This window comes from Aplysia californica, unplaced genomic scaffold, assembly GCF_000002075.1.
Source record: "Aplysia californica isolate F4 #8 unplaced genomic scaffold, AplCal3.0 scaffold00201, whole genome shotgun sequence".
Taxonomy (NCBI): domain Eukaryota; kingdom Metazoa; phylum Mollusca; class Gastropoda; order Aplysiida; family Aplysiidae; genus Aplysia; species Aplysia californica.
This window is the reverse complement of record NW_004797471.1, coordinates 31,773-51,860: the sequence shown is the minus strand read 5'-3', so window position 1 is coordinate 51,860 and position 20,088 is coordinate 31,773. Positions and strand designations below refer to the sequence as shown.

At 38.9% G+C, this 20,088-nt stretch overlaps 1 protein-coding gene across 1 annotated transcript in view; it reads left to right on the top strand.

Moving 5' to 3' along the window:
• LOC101846735 overlaps positions 1 to 16,090 on the top strand; it is a gene marked incomplete in the record, with an annotated part of 37,491 nt that extends 21,401 nt beyond the window's left edge. Inside the window, 13 exon segments of the mRNA XM_013082941.2 lie at positions 2,075 to 2,199; positions 3,443 to 3,496; positions 4,092 to 4,170; positions 5,942 to 6,023; positions 6,843 to 6,963; positions 7,504 to 7,586; positions 8,793 to 8,856; positions 9,447 to 9,575; positions 10,242 to 10,302; positions 11,567 to 11,684; positions 12,515 to 12,659; positions 13,247 to 13,330; positions 14,404 to 16,090. Of these exon segments, the coding sequence (XP_012938395.1) occupies positions 2,075 to 2,199; positions 3,443 to 3,496; positions 4,092 to 4,170; positions 5,942 to 6,023; positions 6,843 to 6,963; positions 7,504 to 7,586; positions 8,793 to 8,856; positions 9,447 to 9,575; positions 10,242 to 10,302; positions 11,567 to 11,684; positions 12,515 to 12,659; positions 13,247 to 13,330; positions 14,404 to 14,577 (1,319 nt within the window).
• Positions 16,091 to 20,088: the final 3,998 nt, after the last annotated feature.

Below are 20,088 nucleotides of genomic sequence, written 5' to 3'. Positions count from 1 at the left end.
AAAACAAAGGACAGTGATGCTTGACAAAAGACTTTTCTGCTTGGGTATTGGATTCATATCTTCTGTGCGCAATGGGAGAAAGCCAATTTGTTACACAAGAGACATTGGTGTAGGTATTACGTGTGGCTGCTGCAGATACTGATGGATGTGTGTTCGACTCCCAACATGGTCACTGACTTGTTTGATGTGAGGACTTCCCTGTGGTAATTCAATTTTTAGAAGAGGTTTTTTTAGAACACCTAAATATACTTTCGACTGAAAAAGTGACAAGGATTTTACTTTGCTTAAAAAAAAACTTAAAAAACCCGTTTTAAACGTTGCTGCTCTATGATTTATCAGTGACCTGAATGTACAAAGATTTCCCATATTCATTTTAAAAAAGTTTTATGAGTGAATTAATTTTATCCATATTCCCTCTTTCCTCCTTCCTTATTTCCAGTACTAAATTTTTAAAATGTTGACTGTTTCAATCTATCTCTGCCCTTATTTCCAATGTCATATTTCTAAAAATTAAACTGTTTCGATCTGCCTGCTTGTTTCAAATTTTTTCTCTCTCCTTATTCCCAGGGTGCACTCAGATTTGCCCAAGTCCATCATACGTAGAAAGAACCCGGGAACTTCAGCGAGAAGAGCAAGGAAAGGTTTGTTGATAGGTCCAAGGTTGCGGTGACCTTTGATTTTTGTAAATGATTGTGATTGTTTTCGACCCCATGGACATAATTTAGATAATATAGGTTAGAGCTTGTCAACCTTTATATAGCCAGTGCCCATTTTTTTCCACCTGTAAGAGACTAACATTTCCGTATCACACAACAACATGTGTTTCCAAGTAAGATATTCAATAATACCTGCCTTTACCTGAATGATCCCCACTGCCTACCAAAATTAGCGTGATTGGCCAGCATTGATTTAGATAGTGGATTGTCTGGACCCTGCGTCTCAGGGGCAACGCAGGCTGAGTGGGATACAGTATCTCAGTAGACAGATGAAGATAAGGATCAATAAAAATAAAACGTGAGCCATTGTGGTGGAATCGGGCGCTTGTCAAAATAATGATATAGAAGAAATCAGCTTTTTTTTCTGCTCGTTTGGCAATTTTTTATAAAATTTCTGTTTTTTAGCTGAATAACATTTGTGTCTATTTAAAAACACAATACTGTGTGGATTTTACTTTAAAATGTTTTATAAAGGCATAAAAATGTAAATTTTCAGTTTCCAAGGACTCTCAACCGATGGAAGACACCAAACTCACTAATTTTACCTCTGAAATCAGGCAACCCCCCATTCCCTTCAATCACATCTATCTCAATATCTATTAATGATAGAAAGGGTTTTTTTTTCCATCAAAATATCAACATATGAATAAGCTTTAAGGTGATAACAATAACTCCATATGCCCAAGAATTGATGAGTTCCTGATTCCTCCACATTGTGACACAAGTCAATAAAAGTAAACTTCCACCATTCAGGAATGAAACTCTTGCTGTCTGTGTGCAGGGACAAAGAGCTTAACCATTACTCTCCAGACAACTGTAGATCTTTGTCTGGTTGAACTGAAAATTCATTGTCTTTTCTGCATTGTACTTCAGCAGTGGTGCATTTAACTAGGGGGCATTCACATTAGCCACTTTTATGTGTATGGCTTTTCACCCATGATGTTTTAGACTGACAAATATATGGGTATGCGGTGAAACTTTAACTGTTTTAACTCTGGAATTATTTTCCACTTTTTGACGAAATTTTTTTCAAGATCTTGTGAAACACGTAACAGGGGATGCATGCAAAATATTCCTAAAGTGGCTAAAACTGTGTCAGAATAAAAAAGGAAGTAGTTTGTACATTTATCTAACAGTTCCTAGTCAAAATAAATTTATTTGGATTATAAAAGATTGCATTAGCAGTAAATGCTTCATGCACCCGGCAATCTGACCAGATGCTCGGATTGGGCTAGTTTCACTGGATGCTCCCATCTTCCACTCTGGGTTACAGAGTTAATAAGCTAAGCCATACCAGCCACCACTTTGTCCAACCACTTGTGATCAAGAGTGACCAGTGCTGTCCTGGTTTTCCTCAGAGAGCCTTGCCAACTTCCAAGTGTTCCTCGGTGGCTCGTGCGGCTGTCCAAAGAAGCCAACCACCTGGAGACACGACACGGCCATACCCTTCCTCAAGAAAGAGAACATCACTTTCTATAACCCTGTGAGTTCCCATTTAGTGTCCAACTTTCTTTTGTTAAATAGGTTCTTATCATCGTTTTTTTGTTTGTGTGTGTAGTTTGGGGATTTAGAAGTTAAAAATGTCAACTTATGGGAACTCGTAAAAGAAATTGTACTTCTTCTTCAAATGATAGACATAATCAAACAGATCCTGAACCGATGTAGAAATATCTTTTCAAAGTATAGCAAGGTTTATTTTATACCTTTTGACAATTTCAGTCTTTGTTAACCATGAAAATTCCACCTTTGTATTCGTAATCTAAACTTTTATCCTAGTCATAATTTCAAATCTAAATGTATAAAATATGATTAAGTTGATGCTCAGCTGCACGCACGCAACAGTTACTATAAATGTCTGAGAATTTCCTGCAGGTTTCAAAAGCTGGGCTGGCCAGACTGGTTTATGTATGTTTTTGCAAATAAAGTTGCCATACTGTTTCATTGGTTTCAAGCTAAAGCAAGTTGTCTTTTCATCATCACCACTTTGGTTTCAAGCTAAAGCAAGTTGCCTTTTCATCATCACCACTTTGGTTTCAAGCTAAAGCAAGTTGTCTTTTCATCATCACCACTTTAGTTTCAAGCTTAAGCAAGTTGTCTTTTCATCATCACCACTTTGGTTTCAAGCTAAAGCAAGTTATCTTTTCATCATCACCACTGCAGCCACAACTAGGTGTAGCAGCAGGTACTGTGGTGTTGCTGTCTTTCGAGTAAGAGTTTGGCTTTTCTATTTGCACGCGAAAGACACACGTTCAATTTTCATAAAAGGAAAGAATTATTAATCAGTTTCTTCTTATTTCTGCTAGAATGTGGTATCCCCATGCTGTCTGATTGGCCCTGATAACAAATTTGTAGATCCCTGCTCGCTGTATGATTTGAATTGTGTTGATGGAATTGTAAAAAATTTATACTCGTTTTGCTGTCATTGTAGATATAAGAAAATTGTTCAGTTTTAAATAAAGAAGTCTTAAGAATTAAAAGTTTTCAATGTGCGTGGGTGGTTGGTTGGTTCTCGGATGTGGTTTTCTCCTTTCATCCTGTCAAACGTCTATCTTCCTTATCTCTCCTTTTTTGTGTGTTTCTCTCCTGTTGTACTTGTAATCTCCTGCACTTATGTGACCAAATTGTGTTGCAAAGGTTGTAAAACTTTTACTAAAGGTAAGCTTTTTGTGTGTGATTTGTATAATTTAACAATGAGTGAGTGTTGTGTTGTGTGTCTTGTTTTACAGCAAGTGAACACCTGGAGGCCCGAGCTGATTGAGCTGGAGGACAGAGCCAAATGTGTGAGTCACTCGTTGCCGTTTGTGTGTGTGTGTGTGTGTGTGTGTGTGCACGTACATGTGTGTGGGTGTGTGTGTGTGTGTGTGTGTTGGGAAAGAGGTGGGAGAGATAAGGATCTTCTGCTCTCTGCTTTGTGTTTCTTTTTGAAAGGGGGGGGGATGTGAGAGAAAGAGAGAGAATGCGTTGAGATAAGGAGAACCATATTTGGGGATTGGGGGGGGGGGGGGGGTGGAGGACATAATAAAGTGAAGTGGGAAGAGCATGGGTCAAAAGAGTCAAGGTATCATGGTTCCTCACGGATGTAAAATCTGTTGTAGCTGTAAACATTTCATATGTGCACCAATCCATTTGAATGTTATTACTGTAAACATTCCATATGTATTCAATTCTATCTGTATGTTATAACAGGAAATTTTTATAATTTGATTTGTATGAACTGTAAGTGTTATCGCTGAAGACATTATGTTTGTATCCCAGTCCATCTGTGTGTCAAGGCTGTACTTAACATTTTACACAGAGAGGTGTAAGTTTATCAGTTTGAATTGTACAAAATGTATGAATGAGTGCTATGAATCTATACTTTTTTCTTGTTTGTAGGTTGCAGAGTTGCTGTTCTTTGTCATTGACAACAATACAAGGAGTGTGACTTCTCTCTGTGAAATTGCTTATTTAGTCGGTGAGCTGGAAATATTGACTTATTAGTTTGACTGTGTGTCAGTAAGTACATGTGTGTGTGTGTATGTGTGAGTGTGTGTGTGTGTGTGTGTGTGTGTGTGTGTGTGTGTGTGTGTGTGTGTGTGTGTGTGTGAGAGTGCAATTTTGTTTCTGTTCCTAGACGGAGGTTCTAGAAGCGATCTTCTAATGTTATTTTGTGATAAGTGGAAGAAAAAGTGATGGTTCAAAATTTCATATTGATGGTCACATAGCTAGTGAAGCATCTGTGATGTAATGGTTAGGCTTTTTGGAGTTGCTGAGCGATTCGTCAATTTTATGGAGAATCTCCATCTTTTTTTTTTTTTAAACGGGATGTTACCATCCACCAGATATAATAAAAGCCAAGGCTTCAGCTTCAGGTTGTATCCATCCCGCTTTGGACTCGGCGAAAGGCCGAAAAGTCGGGAACAGATACTATATTTTAATCTTAGTCGAAAATCCGAGAAGTGATCTCGGAGAGTATCTACTGAGCAGATAGAACTTTGTAATCCTGGGGTAGCGAAATATCCATCTGTGTCTACAAGTGTATGATTGTGATTTTTTTCAGTTATTGCTGTGTTCTGTGTTTCATATAGACCCAGAGTAGTTTTTGTTAGTCTTCATACCACTGTGGTTATCTCCTCTGTTATTACATTCTGATAATATATCTAGTGATTATCTGCCCTGATAGTATAATACAATTAATGGTTATCATTAATTGTTATCACTCCTGATTTTATATGTAATGATAATCTCCCCTTGAATTTGTATTATTAGCAATAATTATCTGCTGTTATAAAATAATTAACCATGACCTCGCATGTTATTGTGGCTAAAAGTGTCTTCCCTGGTATTAGTACTAAAGACAATCTTCCCTGGTATTAGTACTAAAGACAATCTTCCCTGGTATTAGTACTAAAGACAATCTTCCCTGGTATAGTACAAAAGACAATCTTCCCTAGTATTAGTACTAAAGACAATCTTCCCTGGTATTAGTACTAAAGACAATCTTCCCTGCTATTAGTACTAAAGACAATCTTCCCTGGTATTGTTACAAAAGACAATCTTCCCTGGTATTGTTACTAAAGACAATCTTCCCTGGTATTAGTACTAAAGACAATCTTCCTTGGTATTAGTACTAAAGACAATCTTCCCTGGTATTGTTACAAAAGACAATCTTCCCTGGTATTAGTACTAAAGACAATCTTCCCTGGTATTAGTACTAAAGACAATCTTCCCTGGTATATTACAAAAGACAATCTTCCCTAGTATTAGTACTAAAGACAATCTTCCCTGGTATTAGTACTAAAGACAATCTTCCCTGCTATTAGTACTAAAGACAATCTTCCCTGGTATTGTTACAAAAGACAATCTTCCCTGGTATTAGTACTAAAGACAATCTTCCCTGGTATTAGTACTAAAGACAATCTTCCCTGGTATTAGTACTAAAGACAATCTTCCCTGGTATTAGTACTAAAGACAATCTTCCCTGGTATTAGTACTAAAGACAATCTTCCCTGGTATTATTTGACTTACATGGTATTATTACTTTTGACGATCTCCTCCCTTATTATGACTAACAATGACCAGCTTTGGTACAATAACTAATCATGATCTCTGATTTATGTTGTAAGTACGACAAAACTCGTACTAAAACTGGTATTATGACCAACAATGATCTGCCTTGACTGATATTGTAATGATCGATCTCCCTGTGGTGTTATATGTAACAAGAGTTTTGAATCATTTCACAGGTTGTGGCCGTCAAATCATCGTTGTGTTCAATGGATTTCTCTCGCATGTAGAGGAGGTCGGCCTGGAGAAAACATCAACGAGGTCAGTCGTTTGTTTTGTTTGTTTGTCGGTATGTCTTTGTGATGATGTCTGATGAGAGTGGGAGGGTCAGAGCGTGCCACTGGAAGATGCTTCTTCTCGTCTTACCCTTTTTTTGTTTCTGTCTGGTAGTCTTACTTTTTCTCCTGCACTACTAAATGACTGTGGGTGGTTGCCGGGGGCTCTGGTGTGGTTTGCTGCTTCTTCTTTCCTATCAAACATCTATCGTCCTTTTCTCCCCTCCTTCTTTTTTTATGTTTGTTACTCTCCTTGTACCACCTCTAATCTTCTGGCGCTCAAATGACCTTATGCAGTTGCAAGCGCCATAAAACCTCTACTAAAACATATACCCCCCCCTCCCCCGCGGGAGGTGCCACTGACTGCAATGTCTTTAGGCCATTCCCAAAGTGGGGACATTTCTCGTTTTTATGCATAGTAGAATTCTAAATGGGCTGATTCAATAATGTCATGCTCATAACTGTGCCTGAACTACAACAGGGAACTGCTGCTTTTTCTTTCCTAATCCTTACTATCGTCTTTTTCCTCTACTTCTTAATTATGTTTGTCACACTCTTGTGAACACTCTTGTGACCCGCTATTTCAGGGGTGCCTTGAAAGTTGAAACAGACTTTGTGCTGTTGAAGCTAGAGAGGTGAGCAGAGTAAGCCTGCTTCCCTGTAAAGACTTCTCTGTTGACATCCACTCCTTGGCGCTCATATGACATTATGCCGTTGCGAGTGCCGTAAAACCTCTACTAAGTAATAATTTTAAAATATTTTTTTTTACTAAAACTAAAGTACTCTCTCCATTTTGTGTTGACAGGGAGCGGGAGGACATAGCCCGTGCCAGGAATGTGTTGATGGACATCATTGAGAGGAACAGTATCCCCGTATTCCATGACCTTGAGTCTGCGCTGAAGGGCACGGCGCTACATCTCAAACAGGTGGGAACACGATGCTAGAAGTTATGCTCAAAACACATTTGCTCAAGTCATTTTTTGAAGGGTTTAAGTAAATGATGTAGTGACTGTGTCTAATTTTTATGTATTAAAAACTTTATAACTTTATAATATGTGAGATGTTTTTACTACTACTATTACTACAACTGCTGCAGCTGCTATTACTACTACTCTTTCTCTCCTCATCTTTCTCTTTGTCTTTTTGACTCTTGTCCATCTCTCTCTCTCTTTCTCTCTCTTTGTCTCTCTCTGTCTGTCTGTCTGTCTGTCTGTCTGTCTGTCTGTCTGTCTCTCTCTCTCTCTTTCTCTGTCTCTTGCTTTCTCTCGTTCTCTCTCTGTCTCTCTCTATGTTTTCCCCTCTCTCTCCCCCTCTCTTTTTCCCTCTCCACCTCTCCCTCTTTTTCTCCCTTCCCACCCCCCTCTCTCTCTTTCTCTCTGCTCCCCTCCCCTCCCCTCTCCTCTCCCTCTCTTCCCACCTACTCCACAAGTGCCAAGAATCATGACATCTCTCGTGTCCTCCTCCAGGGCATCAAGGTCCAGGACCTGACCCTCCAGCAGGGGGCGCAGCCGGTCAAGTTTGGTCATGTCCTGGTCGGAGAAGCCTTGCTGTAAGTCAGCCCATCATTGCTGCTGAAGACTATACCTTCTCTTGTGATATTCTGTGTTTTATTATTTTTTTTCAAGAGAAGTATGCTTAGCATGAAAAGAAAATTTGCATTTTTTTCCTCTTGTTCATGTGAAACGCATTAACATGGACAGAAAAGTCGCACTGGTTTTGGTGGGGTTTTTTAAGAGTAACATTCATACCATGAAAACAATAGTCACTGTAAATCGCTCCATCATTGCTACTGAATATTACATCCCCTCTAGCAGTATTCTCAATGTTTTATTTTTATTGTAGAAACCTTTATAGATTGAAAATGAATATCGCACATGTTTTGTTTTGTATTGGTTTTTAAATTAAAAATTTTTTTTCCTGAAGAGAGACACATGTTGCATGAGAAGAAAGTTAAAAAATACACAAAGTTTGAAACGAAAAGTCACTCTCATCAAAGAGATTGATCAGTGTCTGAAGAGCAATGGTTAAGCCCAGCATGCCAAAGAAATGAGTTCAATTCCCGTTTGCTGAAAACATTTTTATTAAGTACCTTTGTATGCCACAGCCTGGGCTGGCTCTGATGGGGTAATAAAACATTTGTGTCGCCACAAGGTGGAATTAAGAGCTTGTCTATTTTTGGGCGTGTTGAGTTACTGGTATTATATTAAAGCTTGTTCATTTGTCTTGCATTTGATAATCTTGAAGGAGGGGGAGGTTGCTTAGTTTCAGAGGTGCCACAAAGTTTGTTTATTTCTATAGCTTGAGAGCCCATGGTTACTGAAAACTTACATTTTTTGTGCCTTTATTGAATGTTTTTAAATAAAATCCACACAGAATTGTGTTTTGGAATTTATATAAAAGATGTTGAGCTCCCCCCCCCCCCCCAAAAAAAAATAATTTAAAAAAAAATTGATTAAAACAGCCACACTGACGAGAAAATACCTGTTTCTTCGATTTCATTAATTTGATGAGCTCCTGATTTCACCACGCTGCCTCACATTTGTTGTATACTATTAATCGTGAACTGAAGAGTGATAGTCAAAGGTTCGGTTAGTTTGGGTGGGGGTGGGGGGCAGAGGGGATAGTTTTGTAATCATATATTTAGCTCGTAAAGGAAAAATTTAATATCCAGTTTGAAATTGTAAATTATGTAATTAGTATCTTATTCTTTTCATCTGGCTTATCAAAAAGATGGTAACATTGTGTATGTCCTCAGGAAACTGAGAGAGTCCTTCAACTCCATCACTGGGAGCACAGAGGGGAAGATGAGTCGAGAGGATGTGAGTTCTGATAATATACTTCTCCTCCCACTGCCCACTGTTTGTGTGTGTGTGTGTGTGTGTGTGTGTGTGTGTGTGTGTATGTGTGAACATGCCTACGTGCGGGTGTATACATGCCTGTGTGTGTGTGTGTGCGTTCAAACCTCTCAGTTATTATGATGCTTTTTTTATTTTATGTGTGTGTTTGTGTGTGTGTTCACTTCTTAGAACAGGTCATGGGTTTGTCAGTCTTTCTGCTGTGTTCTTGTATCCCTGTCTACCTGAGGAGGCTCAGACAGGCAGGGGTGAATCAGTCTGCCTCTAAATAATCAAAAAATTGTGTCAGTGGGAGTGTTTGGTAAGTGGGTGGTTGGCGGGGACTCTGGTGTGGTTTGCTTCTTCTTTTCTGTCAAATATGTATCGTCCTTTTCTCTCCTCCTTTTTTGTGTATGTTACTCTCTTGTAACACATCTATTCTTCGGCACTTATATTACCTTATTGTGTTGCAAGTGCCGTGAAACTAAGTGTTTGGTAAAAGTTTTGCAGCACTCGCTACTGCATAGGTTCATGAGGTAAAAGATTTACAATCGTTCTCTCTCTTCCTCCGACAGATCCGGCTGGGCTACCGTTGCTACACAGGGGATGACTTCAGTCTCTCATGGCTCCAGCACCAGCGGCCAGGCCAGACCTCGTTCTCTTTTGAAGAGTTCTGCGCCATCGTTACCGAGTACAAAAGGAAGGTCAGTGTTCGAACAGATGGAGGGTGCAGTTTTCGTTAAAAGTGTCGAAAATAGATTTATTGCTGTAATCATCATCACCATCATCTTCATTGTCGCAAAGTACACTAGAGTCCGCATAAACTATAATCTGCGGGACTGCCAGATTTGCTGTTTAGAGAGGTTTCTTTAAATAGAAGAGAAAAAAATCAGAAAATTTTTTTCTCGGTTTACCGCTGTTTTTGGATTTACTGTTTGACATAAGCAGACTCCACTTTAGTTAATATATATGGAGACTTTGACATTTTGGCTTAAGATAGTAGTTTATTGATTGTTATCATCTCTTGTTATTTTGAAGCGGTGCTCCAGTTGTCAGTGGTCAATCATAACCTGTACTTTCTCTTAATCGGCTCTTCAAATCGTCCGCTATCCTCAACAATGTGTTCCTGTCCATTTGATGGGATTGTCAGCTATTTAATTTCCCTCTTGGTCTTCCCCTTGTCTTCTCCCTCTTTCTTTACCTTGTCTAATAACTATGGTTTTGGTAGGGTAACCTTATCCGTTTTCTCATTCTTCATATACCTTTCTCTTTATCTTTAGCATTTAGCATATTGATTCTATCAAGTTGATATTCTAGAGACATGATTAAGCAGAGTGATTATTAAAATTCTTTTTATTTCCCTTTACCAGCGTCCCTCTGTAGCATCACAGGTCGCCTCTAAAATTGTCTCCCCTGTTACTTGGCTATTGGGTAAGTCTCTGTTGTATTTCCATTTCATGTTTTTTGTACTGCTGGCATTTTTGTCCTTCTTTGATCTTTCTTTGTGCCTTGTGGAAATATCTGTATATAATGTTTTGACTCAGAAACGTATGTGGGTGGTTGGTGGGTACTCTGGTGTGGTTTGCTCCTTCTTTCCTATCAAACACCTATCGTCCTGATCTCTCCTCCCTCTTTTTTATGTCTGTTACTCTCTTGTAACACTTCTAATCTTCGGCACTTATATGACCTTATAGTGTTGCAAGTGCCGTAAAAATCTTACTTAAACTAAAACTAAGAAACCTCTTTTCCAATAAGTATTAATGCCAGTGAACAAACACTGGAAGGTAAAGATATTTTGATAGACAACTGTCAAAACTGTGCCCAAAATTAATGACCTAGCAGTACTGAACTCAGATAGAGATGAATGTTCATAATAGTGTGGGAAGGCCGTTTATTTCCCTTGGCTGGGAAGAATCATTTACCACACCCTACTTCTCTTGTTTGCTGACATTTCGCTACCCTTGAGCTACAAAGTTCTTTCTGCATTGTACCTAGTTTTGAGAAATTTGATGTAACAAATTTTGAGTTTCAAATTTCAAGCGTTTTTTAATACAGTTCTTTAAGTATTTGGATAATGACTCTGAATAATCTTACTTTTTTAATAAAGCAGATAGAACATTTGGTTTCCGACCTCATGGTCTTAATAACGCAAAACAGCCAAACATTAAAATGTCAGAGAAAACTTTGTAACTCTGAGGTAGCGATTTGTCGGGAAGTGCTTATTGCATCTGAAACGTATTGTGTTTCATATATGAAAGTAAAGAGTATCTATTAGAGCTTGAGAACAGTCTCACTTTTAGGTTTAAACTCGATATTAAATATATGCAAAAATGATTCTTAGTTAATTGTATTTAATAGGGCACAAGCTATTTGGTAGTGTAGGTTTTACTTCTATAATGCTTTGCTTTCTTTTGCTCTCATGTGTTTCGAATTTTAGTCCAGTAATTAATCTGTGTGCATGTTGGTGTGCTCTGCTTGTTTTATTTCCTATCTGTATAAACTATTTAATTGTATTAGTCTGGCCACTATTGACATCTAAATGGTCTGAGTTGCATGGAAATGGAAAGGAATATATAACATTTATGATAAATTTAGTATGTGCTTATATGTATGTGTATATATATATATAAATCTATATATATATATATGCTTTTTAAAATGTTTTATATGCAAATTCATTAATCTTTGACCTCAGGCAAACTGCGAGGGAATTCGGGTCCCAGCGACGACATCCAAGAAGTGTACGACATCTACCTAGGTGGAAGCTGTGGTGAGGCCAACTGGAGAGAAGATGTGGCCATTCCTCTATTAAAGTGAGTCACCGTGACCCTCAGTCTGTCTGTCTGTCTCTCTCTCTCTCTTTCTGTCTCTCTCTCTCTCTCTTTCTCTCTCTTTCTGTCTGTCTCTCTCTCTCTCTCTCTCTCTCTCTCTCTCTGTATCTCCCTCCTCCGCTTCTCTCCCTCTCTCTCTTGTCTTTGTCCCTCTTTCTGTGTCTCTCTCAAACTCACTTTCTATCCCAGGCTTTCTTTCTGCCTCTCTTTGTTTCTCTCTCTCTCTCTTTCTCTCTCTCTCTCTCTCTCTCTCTCTCTCTCTCTCTCTCTCTCTCTCTCTCTCTCTCTCTCTCTCTCTCTCTCTCTCTCTCTCTCTCTCTCTCTCTCTCTCACTCTTTCTTTTTCTCTCACTCTCTCTTTCTCTCTCACTCTCTTCCTCTCTCACTCCCCATCACTTCTCTGCCTTTTCTCTCTCTTTTTATCTCTCTTCTCTCTGTCTGTCTGTCTGTCTGTCTGTCTGTCTGTCTGTCTGTCTGTCTGTATGTCTGTCTGTCTGTCTGTATGTCTGTCTGTCTCTCTCTCTTTCTTTCCCTCTCTCTCTCTCTGCTTCTCTTTCCCTCTCTCCTTTTCACTCCCTTCCACTCCCTTTGTCCCTTTATCTCTCTCTTTCTCTCTATCAGTAGGGTACGAGGTTACTGTCCTCTTGATTTAGTATGTACTCAGCGCCGTCTATCTAGAGAAACAGATAGAGTCCTAAAGACATGTTCACATGCAGGCAGCCACACATGTATATATATAGATACTCACACCGAGGGATAGATGAATAGAGAGAAAGGCATGTTCTCTATGTGTCCTCTTCTGTCACTCCCCAGACGAGAGGGCGTGTCCTTCCTGAACCCGCTGGTGACCAAATGGAGTGACCACCTGATCCCCATGCAGGCTGCGGAGAGAGAGAAGTGCCGTATGCTGCTCTACGTCATCGCTGACTGTACCAGAGCAATTGGGGCCATGGTTGAGGTGAGTGCCTTCTATCCCAGGGGCTTCTTTTGGCGACTTTTATCTCGGGGTGGGGGGGGGGGGGGGGGGGGGGGATGGACTTCTTTAGTGTTGTGTTAAGATGTAGCTTCGATTCCTGGCTGGGCTGGGTGGGGAGTAAAGTCCTTTGGAAAGATGTGATGCCCTAATTTTTTCATTAGAAAATCACATCAAAAGGTCTTTTTTACTGGTATGTTGTATCCCTCTTAGCCTAGGTTGGCCCTTGCTGGGAGGGCTGGAAGCCCACCTCCTGAATGATCTAAATTGTGTCAATGAAGACATAAAAAACACCCACATTAAAATAAGACATATTAATAACTTTACACTGTTGACGGTAGTTTTGTTATCAAATTTGTATGTAGATTATTGGAGGGCCCCACTGGTAGGTCCTACTTCTTTTCTTGATCCCCTCTGTTGTTTCTGTTTGTTTTTTCTGGTTTTCTCCACTGCCGTGAATGACCTTTATTGTATCGAAGTACTTTTCTTGACTCAAACATACAAACTCTAAACTGTAGATTGTGCCTCATATTTTCCCGTCTCTCTTTTCTCCATGTTCGCTGTGTGTACAGGCTGCCTACTATATCGGCCGAGGCTGTCGCGTGACGCTGTGTTTGGAGAAACTGACACCAGACACAACGGTGGCAGGCGAGCAGGTAGGATACACGTAGTCTGGTGTGACTTACATATACTTAGAAGGAGGGAAGAGGGGAGGGTGGAGAGAGGGAGAGATAGAGAGAGGATGGGAGAGTAGGGGGAGGGTGGAGGGGGGGGATGCCCCGTTGGAGAGAGAGAGAGACAAGTTTTTAATTTTTAAGTCTAGATCATTAATCGAGACTCGGTTTTATAATAAACTTGATCCTCAATTAAAAGACAGCTACTACATGAAAATATTTTTCCTAACATTTGAAGAGACCTCTATGAGTGTTTATTTGTATATTCCATAGTCCTGGTCTGTTCCTTGACCTTTGAATGGTCTAAACTGTACCGATGGAGGCTTAATAAAGTTTTGACTTAGAAACAGTGATTCAAATTTATTGCAAGGAAGATAAACAGGCTATCACTTTGGTTTTTGCTGCATAGAAAAATAAAGAAAAGTAAAACAACAATGACTGTTGAAGGAGTAGCCAAAACGATTTGTCTAAAAAGTTCATTTGAAAATTGGAGTTAATTTTGAGTGAATTTAAAAAATGGGACCTTTGATGGTGTCAGGAAAGTGGAGAGCCTTGAAAACTCTCTGATCAAACCAAGTTATAGACCTCCACTTGGAGGATTTGAGCCAGGGCTGTCCTCATCATAGAGACATGAATATCTATGGATGGTCTGAATATGTGCCTTCAAGCGTTATCTGCGTTTGATAAAACAATGCAAGTAGTATGTGATATATAACTGAATTCCAGCATCTGCTGTAAATGATATGAAAGGAAAACTTGCTTAATTACTAAATACCAAACTACAATGTATCACCAAAAAGTTGGAGGTTCTGTTTGAAATATAACATTTTATAGTGGTTATAGAAGTGCTAAAGACTTTCTTTTTGTTATTTCTGTACTCTAGCATGTTGGAAATCCTATGGCATCACATCAACGAAAGTTGTTAGATATAACTGTTTAACTCTGTGTGTATGTGAAGAAAAATAAACCACATAACGGTGATGTAGAACATTCTGCCCCAGCTGGCCAGCTGGCTTGTAACCCTCACTTTTGCCTCTTTCTTTCTTTCCCTGCAGATGACGGAGGCAGCTTTGAAGGATTACTCCCGCAGTCGAGAGTACCTGAGTGACATGGCGAGCCGCGAGGGCGCTCCGGTCTTTGAGAACGTCAATGACAGTCTGGAGTCCATTGTTAAATGTGTGCGTAAACTCCACGGCACCACGGATTCTAAATGGTTGTGTCGACCATGAGGAAGTTCCAAAAACACATGTTGCCATAGGGCGGGGGGTATAATGACATCCGTCTGGTGATTTAGTCCCTTCGTATATAACCATTATACAAGATTCTGAAGTATTATCAGAGATAATTCAGAAGTAGAACTAACATTAACGTCCTTTATACAAGAAAATGACAAATGTGTACTGAAAATTACAGGCTTAGTCAGCACTTACATCAGTCTGTTGATTTAGTCTCTTCGTATGTTACCATTATACAAGATTCTGAAGTGTAATCTCTGTTCAGAGAAAAGTTCAGAATTGAAAATGATACTAACGTGATTTATACATGAAAATGACAAATGTGTACTGAGAAATTACAGGCTTCATCAGCACTTACATCAGTCTGTTCACTTAGTCTCTTCGTATGTAACCATTATACAAGATTCTGAAGTATAATCTCTGTTCAAGGATAAGTTCAGAATTGGAAATGATACTAACAAATAAAACATGTAAATGACAAATATGTACCAAAAAATAACAGACCTATTCAGCTGCTGAGAAGTGTTATGCTGAGACTTATGACTACGAGAGATTGATATTGATTGATATTGTTATTAATGTTATTATTTGCTGGCCTAACATGGCTGTTCTGTTATAGGGCATGACAGGTTATTGATGTCCTTTGCCTGTGGTTGAATGTGAGAACACTGGCCGAGGATTCTAAACGTTGAAAAATGTCAGTGAGGTGAGATATTTGCCTTATTTTTTGGTGGTGTGGCAGGAGAGTAGAGCTGACTATCTTGTTTCTGATGTGTTGGCCTGATTTGAAAGTGTAGAGAGATTCATCGTTTTACACAACAGATTTTCGTTTTTGTCTTCAGAAGTTTTGGTTGTGGATATTTTCGTTGACTTCTGAGACTTGCACGGATTTGAGGAGGGTGTGCTGTAAGGATCTCGATGACACAGGAAAGGAATGGTATCAGTCTTCAGAATTTTAAGTGATTATTTTTTCCATTTTTGTGCGTGTATTTTTGCTGTTAGTAATTCATTTTTCAGCCATGTACTAGAACAGGTTTCTGGGATGGACACTTGCTTTTTAAATTTGTTTTTATTTGCTAATTCAGAATTTTTTTTATAATTACTGAAAAATTACTAAAATTATCAAGATGTATAGATTCATTTTGATTAATGATATGCTGGCCAGTTTTTGTAGTCTCTCCAGGCCCACATTCTTTAAAAGGCTAAAAAAAACCCAAACGATGCTCTCCGTCCATGTCAAAGAGAAAGGGCATCTCAAAGTCCCGAATGTGTCAAACTCACAGCCTCTGCTGTGATGCATGCTATGATAGATTAGAAAGTGACCATACTTTGAACTTTTGCTTTGTTTTCACATTAGCATTAATCTCTTCCGGTGTCTGAGGTGAAGCAGTTTGGTGCTTCGCAGTTGCACACAGTAGGCTCGAGTTCAATTCCCAAGTGAGATTAATTTCTATTGAGTATCCCAATTTTTCTGCTTAGTGGCTGTATCCCTCTTTAATAAAAAAAAGCATTACACCCTTGAGTTGGCCATCGGGCTGAGTGGTTGCAGAGTTTATACTTCTCTGAGTGCATATCAAGGCGAACCCAGTGAAGGCCTGATGATGTGAAAGCAATGCAAAAGCTCAGATAGCATGTGGTTGGCAAGCTGTTCAACTGTTCTATGCCGAGAAAGCAAACTTTTTCAGAGGAGAGAAAAAACAGATTTTTTAAACAATAATACCTACATTATGTATTTTTTCTTGATTTCTTCAATTTGTAGAATTTGAATATCGAAAAAGTATTTCTTAAGCTCATGCTACCAGTACCATACATTAACAGAATTCAATGTACATTTTTTAAAGAATTGGGGCTTAATGATCTGAACTGGTGCCCTATCCCTGTGAGCCACATACTGGTGTCAATTCCGGATGTTTAAGTAAAAAAATGAACACATCGTTGTCATGGCCATCATCTTTTCCTTTGTAAGTTTGTACAGTTCTTGAAGGTACAGATTCTGGGTGATTGGAGGGTTCCACTGGTAGGTCCTACTTCTTTACTTTCCCTCTTTTGGTTCTGTCTGTCTTCCTTTTTCCCAGCACTAAAAGACCATTATTGTGTTGACGTGCTTCTCTTTACTCAAACAAACCTGTATGTCCATCATATTTTCCTTTGTAAGTTTGTACAGTCTTGGAAGGTACAGCTGCATGGCTGAATTCATATCTTGTGAAGAAGGAAGAGAGATATGACGTATTTGTACATTTCACCGGTTGAAGTTTATCTCAGTGAATGTAACTTTATCGAGTTTATCTCAGTGAATGTAACTTTATCGAGTTGATAATTTTCTGTCCTTTTTGTAGACTGGTTTACTTTCCTTTGGAGAAGAAAACTTTCTATAGTGATGGCTTGGTAACTTTAGTGAGCTCTAGACTGTTGTACAGTTTCAGATATATATATTTTCTAACAATGTCCTTTTTGTTTTGTACAGGGCTGTTTTGAGCCTGCACTGTCAATTTAAAACTTTGAATTTGAAGACAATTTTTTGGGGTCTTATTGTATAAATGTATGCTCTGTGATACCAGAAATCCTTTTTGTTTTTCCTGTGAGAATATGTGAGGTTTTTTCCTTTGGTCATTCTGTTTGGATGCAGTTGAGACCTACAGCTGTGCTATTGGCTCATCTTGTGGGTGTGACCCGGTTTGCGATATATGTTTATGTTCTTTGTTGTGATAAAAGGTGCTGATATTGCGGTACCTCACTCTAGATACTCATTACAGAAAACATATGAAGAGTACAGGGAAAAATAGCATAAGGATCAATTTTCAATTTTTGCTTTAGCTTGTTTCGATCTGTTGTTTGGATATCAACATCATTTTTATCAGAAATGACTGTAGTCACATATCCAAAACAGTTGAAAAAAGTGAAGAGAACGTTTTTAAAATTTTTCCTGCTATTTTTTCCCTTGAGGTCTTTGTACATATGTCTTGCTCACTCATGGATAGTTGTGAGACATTTTTTTGTACTTGTTTGCTCCATGGCAGAGTGTGAGAGTGGAAAAGTTTGATTTGTGAGCTTGATGTCTTGTGGTTGAAGTTGTTGTACAGAGATTGAGATATGCTTGGTGGTTGGTTGGCGGGTGCTCTGGTGTGCTTTGCTTCTTCTTTCCTATGAAACATCTATCGTTCTTATCTCCCCTTCTTTTTTAAAATGTTTGTTACTCTCTTGAAACACCTCTAATCTTCTGGTGCTCATACGACCTTATGCAGTTGCGAGCGCCGTAAAACCTGTATCTCCCCCCAGGGCAGTGCCACTAACTGTAGTGTCTTTAGGCCATTCCCAAAGGGGGGATATTTCTCGTTCGAGCACAGTAGAATTGTAAATGGGCTGATTCATGTCACGCTCGTAACTGTGCCGATCTACAATAGGGAACTGCTGCTTTTTCTTTCCTAATCTTTACTATTGTCATTTTCCTCTACTTCTTTTGTATGTTTGTCACTCTCTTGTGACCTGCTATTTCCGGGGTGCCTTGATAGTTGATGCAGACCTTGTGCTGTTGAAGCTAGAGAGGTGAGCAGAGTAAGTCTGATTCCCTGTAAAGACTTCTCTGTTGACACCCACCCCTTGGCGCTCATATGACCTTATGCAGTTGCGAGCGCCGTAAAACCCTCTACTATAAAAAAACAACCCAAAAAAACCCTGTACCTAAACATCTATTCTTCGGCACTTTATGACCTTATTGTGTTGCAAGTGCTGTAAAACTTTTACTAAAACTAAAACTAAGAGATGTGCTAGTTCCTTGTTAGTGTTCCCACCTTGTGTTGTCATATGCTGTCAAGGGTGTGCTCTTAGTTCAGTTGGTATCTTGTTGGGTTTTGGTGTGGATGGCCCTGGTTTGAATACTGAAAGAAGTGCTTTTGAAATTGGGTTGGTTTGAGAGTTCATTATATATGGCTTGTTGTGAAGTTAGAAGGTACTAAGTATTGATGAGATTTAAATTTCTTGAACTTGTTTACTTTCATAGAAACTTTGTCCACTTGGGAAGAAATTAGGATGACAGCTTGGGGAAAGGAATTGGATAGCTTATTGGAGAGTAAATTGCAGTATTTGGCTGCTTTGGGGACTGATATGAACAATGACGAGGGAGGTGTATTTACTTGAGAAATATTTTAGTGTGTACAAATACTTGTAATACGTGGTCCTGCGAAAATTCATTATTTTGTATGCCTCCCTTTTCATTTTGATGGCCATATTTTTGTTCTCTAGTACCTATAAATATTGTAGATAATTCTGTCCTCTTTTAAAGCAATTCTTTTTGACTTGACCTGGCTAGAGTGGACGCATGTGAGGTATTATCGTGAAATCAGGCACTCGTCAAATTAATGAAATAGAAGAAGCTGGTATTTTCTGCTGGTTTGGCAATATTGATATAATTTTGGTTTTGATTCAACACCTTTTAAGTCCTTTTAAAAACATTTCTGTGGAGGTTTTATTGACAAACATTGATTAAATACTCAAAAATGTAAATTTTCAATTTCCAAGGACTTTCTAGTTACGGGAGTCACCAGTCTTTGGCAGTCATTTTCTCAAAAATTTCCCCCGCTTTCTTGAATCGGAAATATCTTGACTTCTATTCAAGATAGATCTGTATTCTTTATTGAAAGTGTAACAAACAAACAGGCTTTAAGATGATACCGATAACTCCACATGCCCAAAAATTGACGAGGGCCTGATTCCATCGCGTAAGGACACGTATAAGTGGTTCCTTCTTTCCTATCAAACATCTATTGTCCATATCTCTCTTTTTTTTTTCGTTTGTTACTCTCTTGTAACACTGCTGATCTTCGGGACTTATATGACTTCATTGTGTTGAAAGTGCCGAAAACCTCTCTCTAAAGCAAACTAAAAGTTGGCATCTGTTTGTGGTGTCGTCATGTACTGGGTGCGCAGCCACTGTTCTGAAAACCTCCCTGTTGTTGGCACTACTATAGTGTAAAGTGCATAGAGCCTGCTGTTGAGCGGGGATATGCGCTATACAAATGCTATTTATTATTATTATTATTATTATTATTATTATTATTATTATGGGCACCTTCAGTTGTGAAAGTACTGTGTTTGACCAGTATTTCTTCCTTCTCCTCCTCCTTCTCCTCCTCCTTCTCCTCCTCCTCCTCCTCCTCCTCCTTCTGCTACTGCTGCTGCTCGATGACAGTCAGGCAGTTAATCCGGTGGTGCGGCCAAACTTTGCAGTTATTTTTATACCTCAAAGCTGCCATACAGTTTTCTTTTCAGTGGTATAGCATACTGCCATGTCTGTGCTCTTGCAGTTGTGAAGTGAATGCAGTACCGCAGGATATTTGACAATTGACCGTTACTTTATTCACCCCAGAAAGTCCTGTTCCAATTTATTTTATTTTTTGATGGAAGAGATTTTACTTGCATTTTGTTTTTTTCACTTTATAAAAATATAATTACTTTTTCTGTTTCCGAAGACGCTGTACATCATTTTGATCTATGGACAAGTTTGAAAGT